The following is a 16,247-nucleotide window of genomic DNA, read 5'->3' as shown; positions in this document are numbered from 1 at the left end:
GTCCCTCCAGAGCCTACACCCAAGCATGCACTTCCTGTCTCCTCTGCTGCCTCTCCCAGTCCAAAGCACCACACCTTTCACCTGGGCCACCTCAGTAACTCCTAACTCGTTTCTCAATGCCACTATCCAATTTCCTAGCTACCTGAGCTAACGATCTCTCCTCTGCATGAGCCACGTCAGGCTGTTCACTTCCAGAAGGCCTGTGATGGCCTACTGCTGCACCACAATAAAAATCAGTCTCTTATCATGACTGCAAGGACCCGAACGGCCAGGCCTCATCTACTTCATCAGATTCATTTCATGACCTTCATCTTTCTTGGACTGCAGTCAGTCTTCTCTGCCAGGCTATCTTGATCTTCACACATCTCTGCCTGCCAGCCTTGCCACCCTGCCCCTTCACAAGCCTCAAATTACTTTAGATGTCAATATAAAGTTTCCTCTTCAGAAAGGCCCCCTTTGACTACACTTTCTGAATGAAACTCTTCTGCTTTTTATTCTGTAAAAATGGTTCACAGTTTATTTTCCTCAAAGCACTAATTTCAACCTATAATTTTAAAATATGCATGTTTACTTTTGTATTGTGTCTCTCACTAGAGGGTAAGATCCACATGGCCAGGAAATTTGTCCAGCATACATACAGTAGGACATAAATAACTGTTGAAAGAATTAATAATTTTTCAGTGCCTCTTATGTCTTTTTTTTTTTCCTTTTTTGGCCACCCTGAGATAAATGGAGTTCCCAGGCCAGGGATCAGATCCAAGCTGCAGCTGCAACCTATGCTACAGCTGTGGCAATGCCAGATCCCTTAACCCACTGTGTTAGGCCAGGGTTTGAACCTGAGTCCTGGTGCTGCAGAGATGCTGCCAATTCCGTTGTGCCACAGTGGGAACTCTGCCTGTTATGTCTTTTTTTTTTTTTTTGTCTTTTTGCCTTTTCTAGGGCCGCTCCTGTGGCATATGGAGGTTCCCGGGCTAAGGGTCTGATCAGAGCTGTAGCCACCGGCCTACGCCAGAGCCACAGCAACACGGGATCCGAGCCGAGTCTGTGACCTACACCACAGCTCACGGCAACACCAGATCCTTAACCCACTGAACGAGTCCAAGGATCAAACCCGCAACCTCATGGTTCCTAGTCGGATTTGTTAACCACTGAGCCATGACAGGAACTCCATCTGCCTATTATGTCTTAATGCATATTAATGACTTCTTCCATGAATGTAGATCACATTCCCTACACCTTCTCAGGTTCCACTCTCACCATTGTTCTATTGTTTGTCAACTGCTTTGCCAAAGCTTTGGTACAGGAGTCAGACCAGAAAGAGGATTTCTTTATGGATTATTTCTCTAGAAACTGATGCCTGAGTTAAAGGGGTAAAAGGTTGGCCAAATAAACTTAATGCTCCAATGCAACAATGCCAAAGAGTCTGAGAGGCAGTTTCACTTGGGCATCTAACAGATATATTAGTGTATAATAATAAACTTCTCTCCTTAGCTCAGGTTTATTCTCAGTTGTTTTGAAAGTGGTTGCTTCCTTGTACACCAATTGCATATTTCAATCTGAACATAACAAGCTACTGGAATAAATATTATGGCAAGAGGAATGCTAATAGTGTATGAGGTTCTCTTCAGTTTAATGCACAAACTTCTAAGGCCCAGAATTTCCTCCAACCACAGACATCAGCTGGCCTGAACCAGACATGACTGCCACATGCTTGTGCAGTTGGAAGAATAGCTAACCTTTCCCTTAGTCCATCAAAGTTGAGTCAACCAGTAAACTAAGTTACAGTACTCTAACACAACTTTGACTAATGTTACAATTGATTTATGAAATTAAAATGCTGAAGCTGACTAAAAATGAAATCACGATGGCTTCACTGCACACTACAGGGCTTGAGACCCAGGTGCCAGAGACAGATTTCATTTTTTCTTTTTTATCTTCTGTGACGTGTGGAAGTTCCCATGGCTAGGGGCTGAATTAGAGCTGTAGCTGCCAGCCTACACCACAGCTCACAGAAACACCAGATCTTAACCCACTGAGCAAGTTCGGGGATTCAACCCAAGTCCTCATGGATACGAGTTGGGTTCATTACCACTGACCCACGATGGGAACTCCATCAAGCCAATATTTAAAAAAAATTATTTTTAATATGTTTTGTGTTGCTCGGTAATAAGCATTTAGAGAAGGATTTCTTATTAACAACTGTACTGGTCTAGTTCCAAGTATATGAAAAAATCTTTCTGATTCATGATAAAACCAAGAGGTCAATTGTGTAAAGCATCAAAACAGGAGTAGAACATAATATAAATGAGGAGGAGAGGTCACACTAACATTTTCAAATAAAAGTTCATCCTTGGACTCAGAATCAAGAAGTACACTAGCTGGGGCTTGGATGCCAGTGTCCTTGATGCTTCCTTTTCATTCTCCCTCCAGACCCACTGTCTGGGGATGCTGCTATGAGAGAGCCAGGCTTCTCCTTGACTTAGGACAATACCCCTCTATGATTTCATAATCAAGTGACACAGACTCTATCTCACATACTTAAGTGGAGAAATTTCCCTTCATTCCTGAAAAGATGTACTTTATGAAATGAGATACGACCTGACAAGATTCTTAAAAGATCTTTTTAAAAAATATTGATCATCTATTTCTTGGTGACACCTGGGAGACATTTTGATATGAATGGTAAAATTTTTAAATATCCCATAAATGGAGCAAAACCAAAGCCAAACCGATTCATCTTACCTTAGTCTTCATGCTCGGTCTTTTTTGAGTGAGGGGGTTTGTCATCTCAGCAGGGATCACTCACTCCTTTCCTTTTTCTTTTTTTTGCTTTTTAGGGCCACTCCAGCAGCATATGGAGGTTCCCAGGCTAGGGGTCAAATCGGAGCTGTAGCTGCAGGCCTACACCACAGCCACAGCAACACAAGATCTGAGCTGAGTCTGCCACCTACACCACAGCTCAGGGCAACGCTGGATTTTTAACCCGCTGAGCAAGGTCAGGGATGGAACCTGCGTCCTCATGGATGCTAGTTAGATTTGTTAACCACTGAGCCCTGATGGGAACTCCATGTTCCCTTCTTTTCTTACCTGGTCTGCTTTTGTGTGGTTTCCTCATCACAGAAGTTGTTTTTTACCACACAACAGGTGATTTACCCAGCAAACTATCACCTACCTTTTCTTTTATAGTGTCACAGACATTGTGCTGGTTCTTCTCACTGAAACTCCAAATACTGCCAAATCTCAGCACCCTCTTAGACTGGATACCTCAGGGTGAGGACCTAATTTTTCATTAGGCTATAAAAGCTGGCAACCCCTATTTGTCATACCTGATAAAACACCAGTTTTAAAATGCCATTCTGGTAAATGGAAAAAAGCCTACCTCTCTTGTAGAATAAGTTTGTTCTCTTTCTTCCAAAAGTCTTTAAAGTCAGAGCTGAATTCATGCCAGATACTGAAGAAAACATTTGGGGACACCTCCTTCTCTCCGATTTTTGGTCTCATGAAGAAATATGCTGTGGTCTCCAAAAAGCTGTCAAAGCACACACACGCAGACACACACACAAACAAGCATAAAAGCTGTGATTACTTTCCAATATGGGATATTCTTTTTCCATTCAAATGCTGATTTCATTCATGCAGTTATTAACCAGAAGGACTCAAGGCACTAATAGCACCTCTCTTACAGTTTCATGTTAGAGTTTTTGGACATAGATATTAGCAGCTGACAAGAGTCTTCCATATGCTAATATCCACCTATTTTCAGAAGTAATCACTATGTGTCTGACACATTTCAGAAATGAAACTGTAATCCATTTGGGACATATGGGAGGTGGTGGCACTAGACTTTCTTTCTAGACTCTAAAACAAATTAAATATGAGCACTTTGCCCCCAAACTAGTATGTACTATATGTGTATATTATATTGCTTCTATACTATTTGGCTTCTTATTGTGCTGGTGGGAAAAATAAAGCAACAGTCCAGGGAGATGCTAACAAAGGCTCCCCTTGGAGATCATGGCAATGCCACTGAGTGGGTACCAGTGGGGTAGCCAGCACTGTACCAGAGGGCCGAGAGGGCCATTCTCCAGAAGGTGGCATTAGAGGCTGCTTTGTGTTACAACTACACAAAGGTTAAAAAGGGTTACTTGACAAAGAACATACACCTAGTAAATGGTAGATTCATGACAACAAAAGTCCTCCTGTGGACAACACCCTAAAAAGGACTGACGCCAATAAAGCCTGGGCAGCTTGTCATAGTGTGGCCAGAGTTGCTGCAAAAAGGTGTAGCAAATACCTCTTTTTATCCCCCCACTTTGGTCAAGGCCCAGCACTACTTCTTCTTCTTCTTTTTTTTTTTTTTTTTGCTTTTTAGGGCTGTACCCATGGCATATGGAGGTACCCAGGCTAGGGGTTGAATCGGAGCTGTAGCCACAGCCACAGCAATGCAAGATCCAAGCTGCATCTGCAACCTACACCACAGCTCACAGCAACACCAGAGCCTTAACCCACTGAGCAAGGCAGGGATCGAACCTGAGTCCTCACGGATGCTAGTCAGATTTGTTAACCACTGAGCCATGAAAGGAACTCCACCCAGCACTATTTCTGCCACACCAGCTAAAGTTGGACTTAGAGAACCCTGAAGTAAATTTCAAAGGCAACCTGATTTTGGCATGTTGTTTGATTAAAAACGTGTTCGCACACACACACAAACACACATCTGTGCATGTATTCAGCTTGTTGTATAGCTGATTTCAAATCCCTACTATGAAAAAACAATGTGAAAAATATCTCCTTGAGATGATCATTTAAAAAATGAGATGTGTGGAGTAAATTTGCTCAGAAGAGATCAAGCATCACACACAAAATCAAAAATTCACTCCTGGGAGTTCCCATCGTGGTGCAGCAGAAACGAATCCGACTAGGAACCATGACTTTGTGGGTTCGATCCCTGGCCTTGCTCAGTGGGTTAAGGATCTGGCATTGCTGTGAGATCTAGTGTAGGTCATAGATGTGGCTCGGATCTGGTGTTGCTGTGACCCTGGTGTAGGCCTGTGGCTACAGCTCAGATTAGATCCCTCACCTGGGAACCTCCAAATGCCATGCGTATGGCCCTAAAAAGACAAAAAGGAAAAAAAAATTCACTCCTAACTATGCGTTACCAATGTGGGGCTACTCTGTTCTTTTTTGTTGTTGTTGTTGTTGTTGTTGCTATTTCTTGGGCCGCTCTCTCGGCATATGGAGGTTCCCAGGCTAGGAGTTGAATCGGAGCCAGAGCCACAGCAACGCGGGATCCGAGCTGCGTCTGCAACCTACACCACAGCTCACGGCAACGCCGGATCGTTAACCCACTGAGCAAGGGCAGGGACCGAACCCGCAATCTCATGGTTCCTAGTCGGATTCGTTAACCACTGCGCCACGACGGGAACCCCTGTTCTGTTTTTAAATGTGCCTTATGGCTCTCTCTGAGCAGCAAGATTCCCAGGGATACCAGCTTTTAGATTCCAAAGGGAGATGACAGCACTGATTTGATCAAGTGTGTTATTCTCAGGAATTTATATATTTCTCCCTAGTTGGCCTGGTAGGAAAAATGACACAGTAAAATCAAGCAATCCTAAGGAGTCAGGCTGTGAAGTGGCTATGGCTGCCACAAGCCGTGGTCATGATATTAGAATGTGTCTGTAAGATGTGTTCATGGTTTGAGGACCGCGGGAGGGGAGATGGCAGAAAGTGGAAATAGTCACATTTTATTAAAACTGACAAATGTACACAATATGTCCCTCCTGGGAAAACCAGTCATCCTCCTTAAATGCCTAAGATTATTTACGAGCTGCTAGTCTGAAATTAGGTCTCAAAGCCTTTGACTATCCATTTATTCCTTTTCATCATTTCTCTGATACTTATGCTTCACGAAATTGATCATTACAGACCAAGCCAGTGCATTTGGGCAGACATATCCAAGTTGTAATAGCCAGTCATCCACCCAGCCATCTTACACCATTTTAAAAGTTCTATCATGAGGTATAAAGGAAAAAAGATAGGATTTAGAATGAGATAAACATAAGATATTGAAATCAACATAAGATATTGAATCCTGACTCTTGGACTAGTTATATGAGCAAACCATATAACTAGAATAGGATTTAGAATGAGATAAACATAAGATATTGAGATCAACATAAGATATTGAATCCTGACTCTTGGACTAGTTATATGAGCAAACCATTTAACATCATTTTGACTCGGCTTTTTCATTTGTAAAACAGATTATTATAAGCAATAATATGGTTTTGAAGTCCCATAAAAAATGGATTTCCAAAGTATTTGTTAAATGTTTTAACACTATTTTATATTGCATATTATATTACAAATACTGAATATTAAAGAAATATATATTTCCTGATTTTTTCCCTCTAAATTGCATCTAATTTAATCAGGCCCGATTTATTAATAGACACACATGTGATCATGTACCCTATGGATATTTTTGAGTTAGTGGCATGCACAGAGGCTTTTGATACTAGTGACAACTATTCTAAAAGTTGGACATTTTCCTCTTGGCTTTGTCATAACTGCCCACATAGCTTTAAGCAGGTAACAATTTCTGAGCTCCAGTTTCTTCATCTGTAAAGTGCTATGCCTTTACAGCACTATGCCTGCTTTTCAAGGTTGTCATGAGGATTAAATGAAAAGTACCTTGTAAGACATAAACTAAATTTACATGTTAACTTTATAACACTTAAGCATCTTTCACAAAAAATGCTTTGTGTGAAACTTTTTAAGTTTTTTAGACAAATTAGCACTCTATAGTTGACTTAAAAGTGTGAAACCAATTAATAGCATGATTCTCCATGAAGAGAACCTATGTTCATAGCCATTTCTGTGGAAATGGCTGCAGTGATGGAACAAGTGTCACCTAGGAGTGTGACCCAGAGAATGAAGGGTTGACTGAGGACCACAAGTGCTGTCCCAACTGCATTTAATCACCCAACTCCCAGAATAACATGTGAGTGCTTTTCAGAAATGACTAAGCAAATAATAGGGCTGTAATGCTACAAGTTATTAAAGTACCTTGGGTTTCAGAGACATTTGCAGTTACACAATCCTGTCTAGCACTAGGCGGCATTCAGCTAATTCAAACTTTTATGACATGAAAGACATACATTTAGAGGGTGGGTGATAGGGTTATGTTCCATCCTTTCCAAATTATCCCCTTTATCTAAATCTGAAACCAGGAGGGTCCCATCCACCATATGGCAATACAGGACAGATATCCTATCTCAGACTTTTCTCTCCACATAGACTGTTCTACGAGACTCTCAATATAACCCTGGCACATGAAGGGTTGATGGTAAAAAGAACTGCGGTTATAACACCAAGAAAATGCACCAGTTGCAATAAGAGACACTCCAGAAGACACCAAAAAAGTCAATAACCCTATGTTCTAGACTGATTGTTTCTTCATGGTGTTTTTTGTTTTTTTTTTTCTTTTTAGGGCTGTACTTGTGGCATAAGGCATTTCCCAGGTTGGGGGTTGAATCAGAGCTGCAACTGCTGGCCTACACCACAGTTTGTGGCAACACTGGATCCTTAACCCACTGAGCGAGGCCAGGGATTGAACCCGTACCCTCATGGATACTAGTTAGATTCATTTCTGCTGCACCAGGATGGGAACTCCAGTTAATCCCTTACTTCTAATTTGTCCTTCCATCTCCATTTGGTAACCAGAAGTTTGTTTTTTATGTCTTTGAGTTGGTTTCTATTTTGTATATAGATTAATTTGTATTATTTTTTAGATTCTACATGTAAGAGATATAAAGTTTGTCTTCATCTGACTTCACCTAGTACGATAATGTCTAAGTCCATCCATGTTGTTGCAAATGGCAATATTTCATGTTTTGTGGTTGCATATTGCACTATGTATACACATATATGTGTGTATATATATACACACACACACACATACACACACTATATACACTATAAACACATCACATATTTTTTCCTTTTTTTAGGCCGTATATATATACACACACACACACATACACACACTATATACACTATAAACACATCACATATTTTTTCCTTTTTTTAGGCCCACACCTGTGGCATATGGAGGTTCCCAGGCTAGGAGTCTAATCAGAGCTATAGCTGCTGGCCTACACCACAGCCACACTATGCTGGATCCTGAGTTGCATCTGTGATCTACACCACAGCTCATGGCAACGCTGGATCCTTAACCCACTGAGCAAGGCCAGGGAACGAACCTGCAACCTTATGGTTCCTAGTTGGATTCATTTCTGCTGTTCCATGATGGAAACTCCCACATCACATATATATATATATATATTTTAATATAATGATTTTTCCCCTTATAGCTAGTTTACAGTGTTGTCAATTTTTTACTGTACAGCATGGTGACCTAGTTACACATACATGTACACATAATTTTTTCTCACATTATCATGCTCCATCATAGTGACTAGACATAGTTCCTGGTACTACACAGCAGGATCTCATTGCTTATCTGTTTCAAAGGCAATAGTCTGCATCTATTAACCCCAAGCTCCCAATCCATCCCACTCCCTCCCCTCCCCCTTGGCAACCACAAGTCTATTCTCCAAGTCCATGATTTTCTTTTCTGTGGAAAGATTAATTTGTGCCATATATTAGATTCCAGATATAAGCGATAGCACATGGTATTTGTCTTTCTCTTTCTGGCTTACTTCAATCAGTATGAGAATCTGTAGTTTCATCCATGTTGCTGCAAATGGCATTATTTTGTTCTTTTTTTTTTGTCTTTTTGCTATTTCTTGGGCCGCTCCCGCGGCATATGGAGGTTCCCAGGCTAGGGGTCGAATTGGAGCTGTAGCCACCGGCCTACACCAGAGCCACAGCAACGTGGGATCCGAGCCGCGTCTGTGACCTACACCACAGCTCACGGCAACGCCGGACCCTTAACCCACTGAGCAAGGGCAGGGACCGAACCCGCAACCTCATGGTTCCTAGTCGGATTCGTTAACCACTGCGCCACGACAGGAACTCCTTGTTCTTTTTTATGGTTGAATAGTATTCCATTGTATATACATATATATCACGTCTTCCTATCCATTCATCTGTCGATGGACATTTGGGTTGTTTCCATGTCTTGGCTATTGTGAGTAGTGCTGCAACGAACATGCAGGTGCACGTGTATTTTTCAAGGAAAGTTTTGTTTGGATATATGCCCAAGAGTGGGATTGCTGGGTCATATGGTAGTTCTATGTAGAGTTTTCTGAAGTACCTCCATACTGTTCCCCATAGCCACATCACATATTCTTAAGCCAATCATATGTTGATGGGCACTTGGGTAGTTTCTATGACTTGGCTATTATAAATAGTGCTGCCATAAACACTGGGGTACATATATCTTTTCAAATTAGAGTTTTCGTCTTTTCCAGATATACACCCAGGTGTGGGATTGTTGAATCAAATGGTAGCTCTACTTTTAGTTTTTTAAGGAACCTCCATAATGTTTTCCATAGTGGCTTTACATTTTCAACAACACTGTGTGAGGGTTCCCTTTTCTCCACACCCTCTCCAGCACTTAGTATTTATAGGCTTTTTGATGACAGCCATTCTGAATGCGGTGAGGTAACACCTCACTGTGGTTTTGATTTGCATTTCCCTAATAATTAGTGATTTTGAGCATCTTTTCATGTGACTGTTGGCCATCTGTATGTCTTCTTTAGAAAAATGTCTATTTAGGTCTTCTGGCCATTTACTGATTGGGTTGTTTTTTGTTAGATAACTTGATAGAGATTATATTAAATCTGTAGATTGCCTTGGGTGGTATGGCCATTTTAACAATATTATTTCTTCTAAACCAAGCAAATGGGATATCTTCCCATTTCTTTGAATCATATTCAATTTCCTTTACCAATATTTTATGGTTTTCAGAATATAGGTCTTTCACCTCCTTGGTTACCCAAGTTTATTCCTAGGTATTCTATTTATTTTGCCACAATTGCCACAATTTTAAATAGGATTTTAAAAACTTTCTCTTTCTGATGTTTCAATATTAGTACAAATAAATACAACAGATTTCTGTATATTAATATTCTATCCTGTTACTTTGCTGAATTCATTTACTAGTTCTAATAGTTTCTGAGTGGAAACTTTAGGATTCTCTATAGAGTATCATGTTATCTCCAAATAGTGACAGTTTTACATTTCCTTTTTCAATTTGGAAAGCTTTCATTTATTTTTCTTGTCTGATAGCTGTGGCTAGTACTTCCAATACTATGTTTAATAGAAGTTGTGACACTGGGCATTCTTGTATTGTTCCTGAATTTAGCAAGATGGCTTTCATCTTTTCTCCATTGAGTATTATGTTGGTTGTGCGTCTACTGTAAATGGCTTTTATTATGGTGAGATTTGTTCCCTCTATATCCACTTTGGTGAGAGTTTTTATCTTGAATGGATGTGAATTTTGTCAAATAATTTTCCTGCACCCATTGATATGATCATGTGGGTTTTTTGTTTTTTGTTTTTTGCCAGACCTGAGGCACATGGAAGTTCCCAGGCTAGGGGTTGAATTGGAGCTGTAGCCGCTGGCCTACACCACAGCCACAGCAAGGTGGGATCTGAGCCATGTCTGCTACATATACCACAGCTCATGGCAATGTCAGATCCTTAACCTACTGAGCAAGGCCAGGGACTGAACCTGCATCCTCATGGATACTAGTCAGATTCATTTCTGCTGCACCATAACAGGAACTCATCTGTGGTTTTTGTCTTTCCTTTTGTTAATATGGTGTATCACATCAATGAATTTACACATGCTGAACCATCCTTGCGACCCTAGAATAATCCACCTTGATCATGGTATCTGATCCTTTTCATGTGTTGTTGGATTCGGTTTGATAATATTTTGTTCAGAATTTTTGCATCTATATTCATCAAAGATATTGGCCTATAGTTTTATTTTTTTGTAGTGTCTTTGTCTGGCTTTGTTATCAGGATCATGGTGACCTCAAAGAATGAATTTGCAAGTGTTCCCTCCTCTTTGATTTTTTTTGGAATAGTTTAAGCAGTATTAGTTCTTTTTTACATGTTTGGTAGAATTCCCTGTTGATGCCATCTGGCCCTGGATTTTTGTTTGCAGGGAGTGTTTTAAAATTACAGATTCTATTTTACTTCTAGTGATTGGTCTGTTCAACTTATCTTTCTTCTTGATTCATTTGTGACAGTATAAATATTTCTAGAAACTCATCCATTTCTTTTAAATTTTCCATTTGTTAGCATACAAGTTATGTTCATAGTATTCTCTTATGATTTCTTGTATCTCTGATGTTTGTAATTTCTCCCCTTTCATTTGTTATTTTATCTGAGTCCTCTCTCTTTCCTTTTCAGTTAGCCTAGCTAGAGGTTTGTGATTTTGTTTATCTTTTTTTTTTTAAACCCAGGGAGTTGGAAACAAGATGGTGGAGTAGAGCACTTGAACTCACCTCCTCTCATGAAAACACCAAAATCACAACTAACTGCTGAACAACCACTGACAGAAAGACTAGAACCGACCAAAAAAGATATTTGATATCCAAAGACAAAGAAGTAGCCACAATGAGATGGTAGGAGGGGTGCAATTATGATATAATCAAATCCTATACCTGCAGGATGGGTGAGCCACAAACTGGAAAATAATTATATTGCAGAGGTTCTCCCAGGAGAAAGAGTACTTTTTTTTACCTTTTTTTTTTTTGCTTTTGCTTTATAGGGCTGCACCCATGGCATATGGAAGTTCAAAGGCTAGGGGTTGAATTGGAGCTACAGCTGCTGGCCTACTCCACAGCCAGAGCAACGGGAGATCCAAGCTGTGTCTGTGACCTAGACCGTGGCTCACAGCAATGACGGATCCCCACTGAGCAAGGTCAAGGATTGAACCTGCATCCTCATGGATACTACTCGGATTCATTTCCACTGTGCTACAAGGGGAACTCCCAGAGTGACAGTTCTGAGCTCCACATCAGGCTACCCATCCTGGGGGGCTGGGATTGGGAGGAGGAGCCCCCAGAGTTTTTGGCTTTGAAGGCCAGTGAAGCTTGATTGAGGGAACTCCAAGTATCTAGGGGGAATGGAGACTCCACTCTTGGAGGGTGCACACAAAGCCTCATGTGCACCAGAACCCAGGGAAAAAGCAGTGATTTCATAGGAGCCTGGGCCAGACCTACCTGCTGGTCCTGGAGGGTCTCTTTTGGAGGAGGGGGTAGCTGGTGGTTGAGGTATCAGGGAGTACTCATTGGCATGAGCTCTCCAGGAGGTGCCACTTTGACACTAAGACCTGGCCCTGCCCAACAGCCTATAGGCTACAGTTCTGGGAAGCCTCAGGCCAAACAACCAACAGGGCAGGAATAAAGCCCCACCCATCATCAGACAGGCTGAGGAAAGTGTTCCTGAGCCTGCAGCCACCTCTAAACACACCCCATGACACAGCCCTGCCCACCAGAGGGCCAAGACCTAGCTCCACCCACCAATGGGCAGGGACCTGTCCCTCCCTGCAGGAAGTCTGCACAATCCCCTAGGCCAACTTCACCCACCTGGGGGCAGACACCAGAAGCAAGAGGAACTACAATACTCTAGCTTGCAGAATGGAGACCACAAACACAGAAAGTCAGGCAAATTGAGATGGCAAAGGAATATGTTCCGGATGAAGGAACAAGATAAAACCCCGCAAGAACAACTAAGTGAAGTGGAGATAGGCAATCTAACTGAAAAATAATTCAGAGGAACGTTAGTAAAGATGACCCAAGATCTTGGAAAAAGAATGGAGGCACAGACCAAGAAGACATAGGAAATGTTTAACAAAGAGTTAAAGTATAAAGAACAAACAGAGTTGAAGAATACAATAACTGAAAGGAAAAATATACTAGAAAGAATCAATATCAGAATAAATGAGTCAGAAGAATGGGTGAGTGAGCTAGAAAACAGAATGGTGGAAATCACTGCCATGGAATAAAATAAAGAAAAAAAATGAAGAGGGCAGTCTCAAGAGATCTCTAGGACAACACTAAATGCACCAACATTCATGTTATAGGGATCCCAGAAGGAGAAGGGAGAAAGAGCCTGAGAAAATATTTGAAGAGGTTATAGCCAACAACTTTTCAAACCTGGAAAAGGAAATGGTCACCCAAGTTCAGGAAGTGCAGAGAGTATCCATACAGGACAAACACAAGGAGGAACATTCCAGGAGACATATTAATCAAATTGACAAAAAAATCACAGACAGAGAAAATACTAAAAGCAACATGAAAAAAGCAGCAAATCATACAAGGGAATCCCCATGAAGTTATCAGCTGATTTTTCACTAGAAACTGCAGGCCAGAAGGGAGTGGCATGATATATTTAAAGTGATGAAAGGGGAACTCCTACAACCAATACTACTCTACTCAGAAGGATCTTGTTCAGATTGGATGGAGAAATAAAATGCTTATAGACAAGCAAAATCTAAGAGAACTCAGCACCACCAAACCAGCTTTACAATAGATGCTAAGGGAACTTCTCCAGGCAGAAAAGAAAATGCCATAAATAGATGAAGAATATGAGTCCATCTTAGAGAACTAGAGTAAAAAAAATAAAATTTAAGCCCAAAGCAAGCATTAGAAAAGAAATAAAAATTAGAGCAAAAATAAATGAAACTGAGAAAAGGAAAAAGAAGGAAAGAATCAGAAGAACCACAAGCTGAGTTTTGAAAAAGATTAATAAAATTGATTAAATTCTAGTCAGGCTAAATACAGAAGAGAAAAAACCCACAAATTAGTAATAAAAATCATGAAAAAAGGGTTATTACTAATCCCATGGACATTTAAAGGAATGTTATGAATAATTCTTTGCCAAAAATTTTGATAACTTAGATAAAATGAGTCAATTCTTTGAAAGACATATCAACTACTAGATCTTTCACAGAATATATAATCCAAAGACACCTATATCCAATAACGGAATTAAGCCAATAATTAATAACTTTCCAAAAAGAAACTACAAGGTCCAGGTGGCTTCTCTAGTGAATTTTCTACCAAATATTTATAGAAAAAAAGAATCTCTTCCAGAAAGTAGAAGCAGAAAAGCATTACTAACTCATTCTATGAAGTCAGCGATTGTCTAATACCAAAACAAACAAATGAACAAAAAAGTAAAGGCCAATATGTCTTTTCAGCAGAGATACAAATATTCTCAACAAAGTATTAGCAAATAGAATTCAACATGAATAAAAGAATTATACATCATGACCAAGTATAGTTTATCCAAGTTATGCAATATGGGTTCAATATAGTTCCCATTGTATCCATGAAGATGTGGGTTTGATCCCTGGCCTCACTCAGTGGGTTAAGGATCTAGAGTTGCTGCAAGTTGTGGTGTAGGTCACAGCCACGGCTTGGATCCTGTGTTGCTGTGGCTGTGGTGTAAGCCAGCAGCTGCAGCTCTGATTTGACCCCTAGGCTAGGAACATCCATTTGCTGCAGGCAGCCCTAAAAAGCCAAAAAAGAAAAGAAAAGAAAAAAATGTAATCTACTACATCAACAAGCTAAAGAAAAAAATATGATGACACTGATGCAGGAAAAACATTTTGCAAAATCTAACAGCATGATAAAAACTCTCAGCAGGAGTTCCTGTTGTGGCTCAATTCTAACCTCTCAGCAAATTAGGAACAGAATTTCGATTTGATAAAGAACATCTACCAAAAAACCTTACAGCTAACAGTGTACTGAATGGTAAGAAACTGAATGCTTTCCTCCTAAGAATGGTAATAAGGCTTGGGTATTCTCTCTTTAATTTGTATTTCACACCATGCTGGAAGTCATATCTAATGTAATAAGACAAGAAAAGTAAATGAAAGGTATACAAATTGGGAGGGAAGAAATAAAACTATCTATATTTGCAGATGAATATGTTATGTAGAAATGCCAAAGAATCTACAAAATAACTCCTGGAACCAATAAACAAATATAGGAAGGTTGAAGGACACAGGTCAGCATACAAAAATTCTGTTACTTTCTTATATATCAGCACTGAGCAATTAAATTTTAAAACTGAAAAATATATAATTTATGATAGCATAAAATACATGGAATTCGAAGGTATAACTCTAACTACAGATAGAAGATCTATGAGGAAAACTACAAAACTCTGATAAAGAAATCAAATAAGATATGAATAAATGGAGAGATAGTCTATGAACATGGATAGGAGTAGTCAATATTGTGAAGACTCCAGTTCTTCCCACTTAAATTGATTCATGTAATCTCAATAAAAATCCTAACAATTTATTTTGTGGATATTGATAAACTGATTCTAAAATTTATATGGAAGATGCAAAAGAACTGGAATAGCCATAATAATACTGAAAAAGAAAAACAAAGTTGAATCCTTCACACAACCCAATTTTAAGTCTCATTATAGAACTACCAGAATTGGGACAAGCAGTAACAGAGCAGACATTTATATCAATGAATAAGAGTGGAGTGTTCAAAAATAGGCTCATAAACATACTTCACTGATGTTTGACAAAGGAACAAAGGCAACTCAACGGAGAAATGACAGTCTCTTCAACAAATGGTGCTGGAGCAACTGGATGCTTATATGCAAAAAACAAACAAAAGGAACATAAACACAGACATTACATCTTACTGACAGGCGCACATGCCTGAATGTGCACAAACACACACACCCCTAAAACACTGATCAACAGCTTGTGGTGAGAAAAGTTAAATAATTTGAAGGTGTTATATTATTTGGGGAAGGTGCAAAGATATGAAATAAATACCTTAAGTATTAGTCAAAGGTAGTAAAAATAAGAGAAATAAAATGTCTCATTTCTATGGCAGCCAGGGATATGTATCTTCAGATCTCCAAGGTTCCAAATGCAGAAAATAAAAATGACCTAGGGTCTTAGCTGCTGTGCTCTGAAGTCAGTCACTTCACTTGCACAGAGGCCTGGGGTTGCTCCCAGATAATGAGTGAGCACAGGAGGGATAGTGGTGCAGGTACAATCCTGGGACACATAAGGCTCTTCTAAAGGGTGGCTTTGGCTCAAGGACTTCCAATCAGCTTTGCCAAAACATTCTTGGAACTGCACTGCAGTCAAAGACTTTTGCTATCCAGGCTTCCTTCCTTCCCTCTCCTCCATGGGGGTTGGACTGGCATCCAGGTCTAACAGCTGTCCCAGCTTCCTCTGGCTCCCTTCCTGTTTTTCCCAATAAATCCAATCTTGCCAC

The 16,247-nt window shown here is 40.1% G+C and overlaps 1 protein-coding gene across 1 annotated transcript in view; it reads right to left on the bottom strand.

Annotated features, from left to right (window-relative positions):
• FMN2 (formin 2) overlaps positions 1-16,247 on the bottom strand; it is a 296,800-nt gene that overhangs the window by 12,432 nt on the left and 268,121 nt on the right. The window contains exon 17 of the mRNA XM_047762652.1: positions 3,380-3,529. Within this exon, the coding sequence (XP_047618608.1) occupies positions 3,380-3,529 (150 nt within the window). The remainder of the gene's footprint in view (positions 1-3,379; positions 3,530-16,247) is intronic.

Source organism: Phacochoerus africanus, chromosome 15 (genome assembly GCF_016906955.1).
Source record: "Phacochoerus africanus isolate WHEZ1 chromosome 15, ROS_Pafr_v1, whole genome shotgun sequence".
Taxonomy (NCBI): Eukaryota; Metazoa; Chordata; class Mammalia; order Artiodactyla; family Suidae; genus Phacochoerus; species Phacochoerus africanus.
Note: the sequence above shows the minus strand (reverse complement) of the source record. Positions and strands in the feature narration are given on the sequence as shown.